General features: G+C 45.7%; 1 protein-coding gene across 10 annotated transcripts in view; it reads left to right on the plus strand.

Moving 5' to 3' along the window:
* Window positions 1-13593, plus strand: part of sox5 (SRY-box transcription factor 5) — a 471378-nt gene that overhangs the window by 346277 nt on the left and 111508 nt on the right. For all 10 annotated transcript variants that reach the window (XM_038811022.1, XM_038811020.1, XM_038811021.1 and 7 more), the window contains one exon: window positions 12049-12195. In XM_038811022.1, coding sequence (XP_038666950.1) covers window positions 12049-12195 — 147 coding nt within the window. The remainder of the gene's footprint in view (window positions 1-12048; window positions 12196-13593) is intronic.

Below are 13593 nucleotides of genomic sequence, written 5' to 3' on the forward strand. Positions count from 1 at the left end.
GGATGTGGTGTATATGGATTTCAGTAAGGCCTTTGATAAGGTTCCCCATGGTAGGCTCATTCAGAAAGTTAGGGGGCATGAGATACAGGGAAATCTGGCTCTCTGGATAGAATTGGCTGGCCGAAAGAAGACAGCAAGTGGTGGTGGATGGAAAGTATTCCGCCTGGAAGTCGGTGGCCAGTGGTGTCCCGCAGGGATCTGTTCTGGGACCTCTGCTCTTTGTGGTTTTTATAAATGACTTGGATGAGGAAGTGGAATGGAGAGTTTGCTGACGACCCGAAAGTTGGGGGAGTTGTAGATAGTGTTAAGGGTTGTTGCAGGTTACAATAGGACATTGACAGGGTGCAGTGCTGGGCTGAGAAGTGGCAGATGGAGTTCAACCTTGATAAATGTGGTGATTTATTTTGGAAGGTCGAATTTGAATGCTGAATACAGGGTTAAAGTCAGGATTCTTGGGAGTGTGGATGAACAGAGGGATCTTGTACATAGATCCCTCAAAATTGCCACCCAGGTTGATAGGGCTGTTAAGAAGGCGTATGGTGTGTTGGCTTTCATTAACAGGGGGATTGTGTTAAAGAGCCACAAGGTTTTACTGCAGCTTTATAAAACTCTAGTTAGACCACACTTGGAATATTGTGTCCAGTTCTGGTCGCCCCATTATAGGAAGGATGTGGATGCTTTGGAGAGGGTACAGAGGAGATTTACTAGGATGCTGCCTGAACTGGAGGGCATGTCTTATGAAGAAAGGTTGAGGGAGCTTGTGCTTTTCTCACTGGAACAAGAAGGCAGAGAGGTGACTTGATAGAGTTGTACAAGGTGATGAGAGACATGGATAGCGTGGGTAGCCAGAGACTTTTCCCCAGGGTGGAAATGGCTGTCACGAGGGGACATAATTTTAAGGTGATTGGAGGAAGGTATAGGAGAGATGTCAGAGGTAGGTTCTTTACACAGAGAGTGGTGGGTGTGTGGAATGCACTGCCAGCAGAGGTGGTGGAGTCGGAGTCATTAGGGACATTTAAGCAACTCTAGGACAGGCACATGGGCAGCAGTAAATTGAAGGGATGAAGGTTAGGTTGATCTTAGATTAGGATAAATGGTCGGCTGAAGGGCCTGTACTGTGCTGTACTGTTCTATGTTCTGTGTTCCACACAGTCACCAAGGCCGGAATTCAACCTGGGTCTCTGGTGCTGTGAAGTAGCAGTGCTAACCACTGTGCAACTGTGCCGTCCCATGGTGGCCTCAGTTTAACACATCCTGAAGATGCCGCTTCTCAGTTCTTGACTGGGGTGGTGACCGATGTTTTGTACTTGAGTCTCTGGAGTGCGACTTGAATCCATAACCAAACAACTGAGGAATTGTAGCACTGTCCACTGACCCACAGCTGACACCTTAACATGAACACAAGGCCCCAGGATCAGTGATGAAAGTATCTCCTTTGCTGATGGTCCTTTCTCAGTGTAGTTACAGTGGATTTGAGTTCACTGCACACCGACCATCCATGTAGCTCATCAGAAATGTTGAATGGCGCTCCTGTCAAATTGTTTTATTGTGTGACTGCCCGTGACAGTGAACAGGCAGCTGAGCCCCTCAGACCAGCACTAAATGAACAGCTGTACGAATTTCATTATTACAGGTGACCAGCTCACCATTTTTTTTTACCTTGCTTAATGTGACAAAGGTTATGCAGGTCCCTCGCATGTGTTTCCGTTTCCAAGGGAAAATGTAAATGTGCAGATGTTTCAGCCAGGTCGGGAATTTAATACTCAATTTCCTCCCGAGTGAAGACAGTAGCCAAGAAGGAGGGCAAACAGCTGGCTTCTCTTTTCAATCTTCCCCCACCATCTTTTCCTCCCGAGGAAGCATCGACTGGAATGGTGAACCTGGCTCCAGTGCTCCCACCCCATCCCCCACCCACCAACCCCTCACCTCAAAGTGCTTTCACAATGAGGAAATGGTGTTATCTGTCACTCTGCATTAATATTCACTTCTGTGTTTGGTTTGGTAAAGCAGCCCTGCCTGACCCGCCCCCCCCTCCCGCCATAACACTCCCCAGAATAAACACTGACCCCTCAGCCCTACTTTTAGAAAATTACACATTAAAAAAAAATCCATCCACCTCATCGTGACCCAGATTTTTTTTTTCCTGTTGTGATTGTTGTCCCTCTCTCGATCATAATTTCTTTCTCTTTCCCCTTCTGTTTTTTTCCCTCTCCCTGCCCCGTGCGTACCCCTAGCTGCCCCAGAGGGCAAAAGTGTCACATCCTTTATTTTCACCCAAGCGCTCTCCCTTTTTATCTCAGTCACTTCTGAGCTTTGTTGCCGGTGAATGCTCTGTGCAGTAGTAAGTGGCTGTCAGGTCGACTATGCCTCCATTCAAAATGCTGAGTGATAGTTATTGGCCCCTGTAATGGAACTCAATTCAACAGCAAATAAGCTTTGAACCAGTGGGCTGTATACAGCAAGATGTCAGCAATTTAGTATGCATCAGCTCACTGAAGAGCATGTTTATTCTTTCGCGCACACTGGAGCAATCAGAGGAACAAACTGGGTGTAATTGGACTGAAATTACCTAAAATCACATTGCGATTTACAAGCAAACTTCCTTACTTGCGAGCATTATATTTGCTATTGTTTGGGGAACGATATGGCGAATTGCAACATGAAAGAAAGTGCCTCATGTGGGATATTTCCCCCCCCCCCCTTCCCTCCCCGCCACCACATCTCCCTATTAAGAATTACTGGGTGGGGAAATTACAGTGAAGAATAGAGAAGTACAGCTGCAGAGTTTCATTGATGAAGCAAAAAAAAAGCTGTCTGAAAATAATTAACGGTTCGAGCCTTTATTAAATCATGCTTAAATATAAAATTCATTACATAGCAAAAACAAAAACCGTTTCAATGAAAATCAGTGGTTAAATTTTGCTTCCCTAAATTAGAGCGGCAGGTTAAGAAAAAAAATCCCACTCTGATTCGAACCATGGGTGTGAAATATGGCGATTAACTCCGTGGTGGCTGATTGGGACTTTTGGTTAACAAAGCAAATCGCGTCAGGAGCATCAGCGGGTTTGATGTTTGATCTGCGCTGAATTATTAACTGTACTCGGCCTCTAGCTGCTGTTCACGAATTGGATCTCATGCCCCCCAGGCAAGGCATGGGGGCAAATAAATGACCCACAGAACCCACCTCCACCTGTCCCTTTTGGGCCTACAGCCTTCTCCCCGCCACCCCCCCCCCCCCCCCCCCCCCAACCCCTGCTCCCCCCATTTCTAATACTTATCAAACAAACATGTCGAAAGAATAAAAAAGACATTGTGATTTATGTCCTGAGTGTTGCTCGCTGTGTCCTGGACACTCCGGGAGAGTTGGCAACTCCCAGAGCCACGTCTGATCCAGTGACGGCTCCGCCAAAGTGTCGGAGTGTCATTGGTGTCAGGCAGCTGGGCTAGACTATCCAGTGGTCCCATTCAGTCAGATACCCTCCCCACATCCACTATTATGACATGAGAACAGGATTTACAAAACTCGGGGTCGTGACCCCCAGTGGAGTCACACGATCAGATTTTGGAGTCACAGGTTCTGAGGTAGCAATGGCTACCTTGAAGCTCAGACTGATTCCTGCCGGTGCGAGGCTCCCTTAACCTAATTTGCCTTTGTTGGTGGGTGTGGCCTAATGGACTGCTCTTCAAGGCCTGATTGCTGCTGCAAAAAGAAATCCAGTGAATAGGTAGGTGTTCTTTTTACTCATGACCCCACACCCTCCATTCATCAACTGGAAGCGTCCTCAGCCCACCCTGCTCAACAAGTGAAGTCTTTCCACACCCTCCACAGCTCAGCAATTCTTACACCACCAAAATATTTACTCTGGGCTCACACAAAGTGTGAGGAATTAAAATGGGGCCATTCCGGGACGAGGTTTGGGAAGCATGACATTAGAATGAACATAAGAACATAAGAACTAGGAGCAGGAGTAGACCATCTGGCGCCTCGAGCCTGTTGGCAGCAACGGATTCTGGGGTCCCGAGAACCACTTTTGACTGAGGTGGGAGGTCAATTTCAATGCACGTTCAGGCTGATGAAGTGATAAATGAGGTGCAATTCTCCTAAAAGGGAACAAAGTCCCCTAGCGAGCACATTTAGCCACATGTTCCCTGGCACTCGTAGTACCGAGAATCACATGGCTATTCAACGTGACTCGCACTATATAAGGGGCCTGAATGGGGAATGTGCAGCCAAGGCCCGTTGTTTACAGTGGGGAGCTCTACGCGCCAGAACGTGCAAGTGTAACAAGAGTAAAATGGTCCTGATCTCCAAGGCCCCCCCAAAGCGATTACCAACTACCCCACAGCCCAAACGCACAAGGGGACGGTCCCCCACAGCCTGATCATGCACGCACAAAAATGCCAGCTTAGCAGTACCCACCCAGCACCATGGCAGTGGGCATTCCAGTTGGCAATACTACCTGGGCACTGCCAGGCTGGCACCCAGGTGGCACCAGCAGTGCCAGAGGACCTGGAGGCCTCTGATCTCCTGAGAGACTCCCATGAGGGCGACAGTTCAAGGTACAGTGACTGAGGGGAGCACAGTGAATAGGCCCAGTAATAACAAAAGGAATAAAACTGGAGATGTTAAGATTCAAAACAGAGGTAAAAAAACCAACATAAGTGTACTTTACCTGAATGCTCGTAGTATTCGGAATAAAGTAAATGAGTTGGTGGCACAAATCATCGTAAATGACTATGATTTAGTGGCCATTACTGAAACATGGTTAAAGGATGGTCACGACTGGGAGTTAAATATCCGAGGGTATCAAACTATTCGGAAGGACAGAGTGGATGGTAAGGGAGGTGGTGTTGCTCTGTTATTTAAGGATGACATCCGGGCAATAGTAAGGGATGACATCGGTGCTATGGAGGATAAGATTGAATCCATTTGGGTGGAAATCAGGAATAGTAAGGCGAAAAAGTCACTGATAGGAGTAGTCTATCGGCCACCAAATAGTAAAGAGATGGTGGGGCAGGAAATAAACAAAGAAATAACTGATGCATGTAGAAATGGTACAGCAGTTATCATGGGGGATTTTAATCTACATGTCGATTGGTTTAACCAGGTCGGTCAAGGCAACCGTGAGGAGGAGTTTATAGAATGTATCCGCGATAGTTTCCTAGAACAGTATGTAATGGAACCTACGAGGGAACAAGCGGTCCTAGATCTTGTCCTGTGTAATGAGACAGGATTGATTCATGATCTCATAGTTAGGGATCCTCTCGGAAGGAGCGATCACAATATGGTGGAATTTAAAATACAGATGGAGGGTGAGAAAGTAAAATCAAATACTAGTGTTTTGTGTTTAAACAAAGGAGATTACAAGGGGATGAGAGAAGAACTAGCTAAGGTAGACTGGGAGCTAAGGCTTTATGGTGGAACAGTTGAGGAACAGTGGAGAACCTTCCAAGCGATTTTTCACAGTGCTCAGCAAAGGTTTATACCAACAAAAAGGAAGGACGGAAGAAAGAGGGAAAATCGACCGTGGATATCTAAGGAAATAAGGGAGAGTATCAAATTGAAGGAAAAAGCATATAAAGTGGCAAAGATTGCTGGGAGATTAGAGGACTGGGAAATCTTTAGGGGGCAACAGAAAGCTACTAAAAAAGCTATAAAGAAGAGTAAGATAGAGTATGAGAGTAAACTTGCTCAGAATATAAAACAGACAGTAAAAGTTTTTACAAATATATAAAACAAAAAAGAGTGGCTAAGGTAAATATTGGTCCTTTAGAGGATGAGAAGGGAGTTTTAATAATGGGAAATGAGGAAATGGCTGAGGAACTGAACAGGTTTTTTGGGTCGGTCTTCACAGTGGAAGACACAAATAACATGCCAGCGACTGATAGAAATGAGGCTATGACAGGTGAGGACCTTGAGAGGATTGTTATCACTAAGGAGGGAGTGATGGGCAAGCTAATGGGGCTAAAGGTAGACAAGTCTCCTGGCCCTGATGGAATGCATCCCAGAGTGCTAAAAGAGATGGCTAGGGAAATTGCAGATGCACTAGTGATAATTTACCGAAATTCACTAGACTCTGGGGTGGTCCCGTTGGATTGGAAATTAGCAAACGTGACACCACTGTTTAAAAAAGGAGGTAGGCAGAAAGCAGGAAATTATAGGCCAGTGAGTTTAACTTCGGTAATAGGGAAGATGCTGGAATCTATCATCAAGGAAGAAATTGCGAGGCATCTGGATAGAAATTGTCCCATTGGGCAGACGCAGCATGGGTTCGTAAAAGGCAGGTCGTGCCTAACTAATTTAGTGGAATTTTTTGAGGACATTACCAGTGCAGTAGATAACGGGGAGCCGATGGATGTGGTATATCTGGATTTCCAGAAAGCCTTTGACAAGGTGCCACACAAAAGGTTGCTGCATAAGATAAAGATGCATGGCATTAAGGGTAAAGTAGTAGCATGGATAGAGGATTGGTTAATTAATAGAAAGCAAAGAGTTGGGATAAATGGGTGTTTCTCTGGTTGGCAATCAGTAGCTAGTGGTGTCCCTCAGGGATCCGTGTTGGGCCCACAATTGTTCACAATTTACATTGATGATCTGGAGTTGGGGACCAAGGGCAATGTGTCCAAGTTTGCAGATGACACTAAGATGAGTGGTAAAGCGAAAAGTGCAGAGGATACTGGAAGTCTGCAGAGGGATTTGGATAGGTTAAGTGAATGAGCTCGGGTCTGGCAGATGGAATACAATGTTGACAAATGTGAGGTTATCCATTTTGGTAGGAATAACAGCAAACGGGATTATTATTTAAACGATAAAATATTAAAGCATGCCGCTGTTCAGAGAGACTTGGGTGTGCTAGTGCATGAGTCACAGAAGGTTGGTTTACAAGTGCAACAGGTGATTAAGAAGGCAAATGGAATTTTGTCCTTCATTGCTAGAGGGATGGAGTTTAAGACTAGGGAGGTTATGTTGCAATTGTATAAGGTGTTAGTGCGGCCACACCTGGAGTATTGTGTTCAGTTTTGGTCTCCTTACTTGAGAAAGGACATACTGGCGCTGGAGGGTGTGCAGAGGAGATTCACTAGGTTAATCCCAGAGCTGAAGGGGTTGGATTATGAGGAGAGGTTGAGTAGACTGGGACTGTACTCGTTGGAATTTAGAAGGATGAGGGGGGATCTTATAGAAACATTTAAAATTATGAAGGGAATAGATAGGATAGATGCGGGCAGGTTGTTTCCACTGGCGGGTGACAGCAGAACTAGGGGGCATAGCCTCAAAATAAGGGGAAGTAGATTTAGAACTGAGTTTAGGAGGAACTTCTTCACCCAAAGGGTTGTGAATCTATGGAATTCCTTGCCCAGTGAAGCAGTTGAGGCTCCTTCATTACATGTTTTTAAGGTAAAGATAGATAGTTTTTTGAAGAATAAAGGGATTAAGGGTTATGGTGTTCGGGCCGGAAAGTGGAGCTGAGTCCACAAAAGATCAGCCATGATCTAATTGAATGGCGGAGCAGGCTCGAGGGGCCAGATGGCCTACTCCTGCTCCTAGTTCTTATGTTCTTATGAGTACCATTCCATCTGGTCCCCACTTGTAGGGACACGTGCTGAATGGCACTCGCCAAGGGCTCTGAGACAAAGGGGATGAATCCCAAAGCCTCAGACACCTCGGGAATCTGCACATTAGAGTGAGGCTAGCTGTCTCGTCTAATATGCAGATTTGTTAAAAATTGATCCCACCCATTGTGGGCTAGATTTAAATCGCAAACGTCTTGCGAGATCGTGTTGGATCACATGGGGTCTGGCGAGCCGGTTAGGCCCCAGGAGCAGAGGCCTCCTTGCTTTTATTGGCCCCGGTGCACCGCGACGAGCTGTTTTTCTGGTGCAGCACGGCCATCGGATCGCGCCCATGCCCTGTAAAGTGCCCTGAGATGTTCCTCATTGTGCGAAGACTGCGATAGGAGGGTACTTATTGTCATGCAGTCTGAAGCAGCACCCTGAAAATGCAAGCTATTGACCCTGACACCATGAGCCAACGGCAGGATGTCAGAATGGAGCAACGTGATCAAGTGTCCTGGGAGTGGGGTCACATGTGTTATGATCGAGTGAAGCTGGTCGAATGGCTCTCCTCTTTCTGCCCTCCCCGTTTGACTGCAACAGGTATTTAAAAAAAGCATCTAATTGCCAATTCAGTGACTACGTAATTGTTTACATGCTATGATTACAAGAGAACTGATGGGACAGGTTAGTCCATAATCAATGTATTCTACGTGACTAAATTAGCTCAGATCTGGAAGCTAACTTAGCCAGGGTCCCATTGCCAAAGCGGTTAGTCTTAATCTCTAATAGTTGAATAACTCAGGTAATTACCCCAGGTGCCTTGTTAATGAAACAGGAGATGTGAGTCCTTCACACTCCCCTGAAATCATAGGCCATAATTTTCAAGCCACCCCCACACAAGTTTACCCACGACAGAGATGGCATGCCATTGGCCGCTGGCAGGATCTTCTTCGCCTGCTGAAGTCAATTGCAATTTGCTTGTCCATCCCACCACCAGAGAACGCACAGCGGGGGATTAGCTTCAGCGCAGCTATAGGATCCCACTGTAATGTTCTTTGATTATGCTGATGTTGAATCTTGACGTGGTGGTATTAACAAAGAACATTTGTTTTACAACGAAACTATTTATTACTAACATTACTCTAAGGCCTTATTATAATGTCTAAGATTAATACAGTTGGAAATAATGGTCTAACACTAACTTACACTAAAATACTACAGAGCAACTCTAATATGCGACTGCTATCAACTCCTTACTACCACCTTGTCCTGGAACACATGGTGCATCCGGGTCACGTGCCTGCATACTCGCACCACCTGCTGGTCGGATGCTAGAACTACAACAGTAAAACATAACTTAGAATACACATACATATGATGATGATCATCACACCCATCAGCGGGAATGGCCAGAAAAAACGTCTCATTGTGAATTTTGCAGACAGACTGACTCCACTTCAAAGAATTGTAACATGGAACATATAGTAATGCAAATTGGGGTTCGCCACCTTGGACTGAGTTCAAATCACTTTAGTCTCTCTGTTTTTAAAAAGTCTTTTTAAAAGTTCGATTCGGATTTCTAGCCAGTGGATTAAAAATCATTATTTGGATTTTTATGGCACATTATTAATTGTCCTTCATGAGGTGTAGGCCCACACAGCAATCAACCACTAAATTTGGCAAGTTTGTAGTTCAAAGCCTTGTCATATCTCCACCAGGTTTACGTATGAAATACATTCTGCGGGGTGTTGGTAAGCCAAAAAATTCTTGGTTGACGAGCACAAGCACATTGACCATAGGCATTGACACTTGGTACATTGAAACATCTGAAACTGAACTAAGTGGGCAATTTTCATACCTGTGCTTCGTCAGTGAATTCCTGAAGAATATTTGGCATGTGGGGTGGAGGAGGAATCATTGATCCGCCTGACATTATCCTCATACAACTCCCAACACACAAATGGTCGCAGTCTTGCTTCTGAAGCAGAAGATCATGGGCGGGATTCTCCGTCCCACCCCTGCCAGCAACGGGATTCTCCGTCACGCCAGCCGGCCAATGGGATTTCCCATAACGGGCAGCCCCACGGCGTTGGGAAAATCCCCGGGCATGGGTGTGTTGTTGGCACAACGGAGAATCCCGCCAGCGGAGAATCCAGCCCAATAGCTGGAATTCTCCAGCCATTGGGATCCTCTGGTCCCACTGACCGTGCGCCGCTGCTCATGGGTTTCCTGACAACGTGGGGTGGTTTCAGTGGGAAGTCCCATTGACAAGCAGCGGGAATAGAGATCCCGCTGCCAGTGAGCAGTATGGCCAAATTCTCCAACCTCGCTAGCAGCGGAAGCAGGGCAGACTCACAACGGAGAACCCGGGCCCATGTTTTCACTTCAGCACAGAAACCAGGTTGTTGGTTAACAGGTGAATATCAACTAGGGACATCTCTCCCTATTCTGCTTTGGTTAGCGTCAAGGGATCTTTCAGCTTTACCTGAGAAAGGGTCTCCACTTTACATCTCATCCAAAACGCTGTATCTCCAACAGTGCAGCACTCCCCCAGTACAGCACTGGAGCGTTATGATAACGCGGCCATTCATCTCATTGCTGTTTGTGGGATCTTTCTGTCCTCAGTGGGCTGCTGAGTTTCATACATTACAACAGTGATTACTCTTCACATGTACTTGATTGGCTGTGAATCACTCTGGCTTTCACAGAGGTCAAAAAAGATGCTATATGAACTCAAGTCTTTTTGTACCTTATCGACCAGGTGACAACACAGAGGATAGATAATGGCCGGTCCTGGTGTAGCCAAGTGGAAGTGCTGGTAAAAATCCAATTGAATAAAAGTCTAAAACATAGTTTGAAATTTCAAATGCTGTAATACTGAAGGAAAAATGCTGCTCTGGTTCGAGCCCTAACATTGTAAGGAAGGTTGTTCTTACATCAGTTTTCAACCCATCAGTGACCTGCCTTTGAGTTTGAGAATGCGAGCGATGCTTTACTTGCTTAGAAACATGGGATTTAATCACTTCTTGGCCTTTTGGCTAAGATGAGCGTGAGGTCAGGTGTAATGCCTGGATCTGGTATGTCTGTCTTGTGGGGACCATGAATTGGATTCAATTTAAATTGGCTCTTGGGTGGGCAGCACGGTGGCCTAGTGGTTAGCACAGCTGCCTCACGGCGCTGAGGTCCCAGGTTCAATCCCGGCCCTGGGTCGCTGTCCGTGTGGAGTTTGCACATTCTCCCCGTGTCTGCGTGGGTTTCGCCCCCACAACCCAAAAATGTGCAGAGTAGGTGGATTGGCCACGCTAAATTGCCCCTTAATTGGAAAAAATAATTGGGTAATCTAAATTTATTTAAAAAAAATTTTTTTTTAAATTGGTTCTTGGCGCAGGCAAGGAAGCTGAATTAGGGGTTTGCCCCTGTCCACGCTCTGAACTCTGACTTTGTAACTCTGATAAAGTGATAAAATAAACAAAAGAAACATGGGATTTAAGAGCAGTAGTTGGCCATTCAGCCCTTTGAGCCTGCTCTGCCGTTCAATAAGATCATAATAAGATTGAATAAAAGTCTACAAAATAGTTTGAAATTTCAAATGCTGTAATACTGAAGGGAAAATGTTGCTCTGGTTCGAGCCCTAACATTGTAAGGAAGGTTGTTCTTACATCGGTTTTCAACCTATCTGATTGTAACCTCAACCTCTTTAGGCCCCCTGAACCTCATAACCCTTGACTAATTTGTCTATCAAAAAATCTGTCCAACCCTGCCTTGAATATGCACAATAACCCATCTTCCACTGTTTTATGGGGAAGAGAATGCCACACACTATCGGCCCTTTGAGAGACAAATTTATTTTTTCTTAAACAGTAGACTTCTTCTTCTTAAACTGTATCCCTTGGTTCTGGTCTCCCTGACAAATGGAAACACCCTCCGGGTATCCATCCTATTCAATCCTCTCAGGATCTTATTTGCTTGAATAAGATCACCTCTCATTCTTCCTAACTTCTTGGCGCAACCAATGCGAGGTGAACAGTGCCGGACTTATAATCCCGGTCAATGCAAGGTTGTGGGGTTAACAGAAACTGTGGCAGGGCAGCATGGTAGCATGGTGGTTAGCATCAATGCTTCACAGCTCCAGGGTCCCAGGTTCGATTCCCGGCTGGGTCACTGTCTGTGTAGAGTCTGCACGTCCTCCCTGTGTGTGCGTGGGTTTCCTCCAGGTGCTCCGGTTTCCTCCCACAGTCCAAAGATGTGCGGGTTAGGTGGATTGGCCATGCTAAATTGCCCGTAGTGTCATAGTAAGGTTAAGGGGGGGGGGGGGGAGTTGTTGGGTTACGGGTTACGGGTATAGGGTGGATACGTGGATTTGAGTAGAGTAGGGTGATCATTGCTCGGCACAACATCGAGGGCCGAAGGGCCTGTTCTGTGCTGTACTGTTCTATGTTCTATGTGGCGAGGGATGTGTGTATTTATAAAATGATATCCATTGATCTGTTACAGCAGTTGTATGCGGCCCAACTTGCTGCGATGCAGGTGTCTCCAGGAGCCAAGTTACATGGCATGTCACAGGCCAGCCTGAGCAACACTCTATCACCCAACAACATCCAGACAGAGAAAAGCAGAAACACCCCTCCACCCAAAAGCAAGGTACTGTGATCTTCTCAGATAGCTGTGTTTATTCCGAATTGTTACAGGCTTGTGATTTAATTTTGCTGCAAGTTCGAAGGTTAAATGTTATTCAAAACCTATGGTGTGGGGGAGACTGGGAGGACTAAACTCAATGGGAAAGCTTCTAAAAGTGGAGACTTCTCGCTTTTATCGGCAACGTAAACAGAAATGTCATTCTTTTTCTGAAGAGATATTGAGGGTCCTCCTGCCTGTTTTGGTGAATGTACAAGATCTCCTGGCATGATTCATAGGGGAGCAAGGAATTCTCCCAGCTAACATTCATTCCCCATCCACCACCCGCCAAGCACTCAATTCATGTGCTGTTTTTTGGACCTCGCTGTACACAAATTGACTTTCATGTTTGCCTACCAAGTGATGGTGAATGCACATTAAATGGAAGTCATTGGCTGCGAGGCCACACGGGACATTCAGAGGACATGAAAAGTGCTGTGTAAATGCCGGCTCTGTTTTCTTTGCAGAGTCCAGGAAAGGTCAGCTGTTTTAGAAGTTGTTGTTTATCATCAACATTTTTTAAAAATAGTGCTCTTTAAAAGGAATCTGAATTGCATCAACGAGGAATATTGTCAATATTTAGCTTTGAGTAACTTTAGCCTGTTGTCTGGGCTCAGAGGTAAGACCATATTGGGCGAAGATTCATTTTGATCATTTGTGTTTTGGTGGGGAAGACCCTCTGATCACCCTAACCAGTCAGATAATTCACAGTAAATCAGCAGGTTGTATGTGAATCTTACCGAGACCTTGGATTGGCTGTGGTATTCTGAACGGCTGTTGCCCTATTGACAGATGGCCAAAAACAGGCAGTGTCCATGCGTCAAATCAGATTAAATGTTCATATCAACGTTCTGCTTAACAATGTGACTGAGCACCGACAGTGTACTTTGACTATTGTCAAGATAATCTGGGCACCACCTCCCCTGCAAGGCCATTAGCTGCTAGTTCCAGCGATAATCTTCAGACCACAACTATCCGCCTATTAAAATATTTATTGTACTTTGTACATAGCAACCTTTGACCCCCTCCAACGGATGTGCCTGTAGCTATCTAAGTGCTCTTGCATCGTTATCTTTTGCATTTATTTTTTTTGTGTGAGGAATGCTGTTGCTGGGAAAGCTAAATATTTTTTTTACCTGTTGCTCTGACTGGCCGGTCTCCGACTCTCAGGTCATCTGCAGCAGGGGGGAGTTGGAGAAAAGTGTGCAGCAATGCTGTCTCTCTCTGAGCTGCCCGTTATGTCTGTAGCTCATCACTTGACCCTGGTCATCCCATTGTAGTTTGTGGGGTCTTGGAGCTGCTGCATTAGAATAGCAACTGCACTTCAAAGCGTACTTCATTGGCCATGAAGCACTTTGGGATGCC

This window comes from Scyliorhinus canicula, chromosome 11 (genome assembly GCF_902713615.1).
Source record: "Scyliorhinus canicula chromosome 11, sScyCan1.1, whole genome shotgun sequence".
NCBI lineage: Eukaryota > Metazoa > Chordata > Chondrichthyes > Carcharhiniformes > Scyliorhinidae > Scyliorhinus > Scyliorhinus canicula.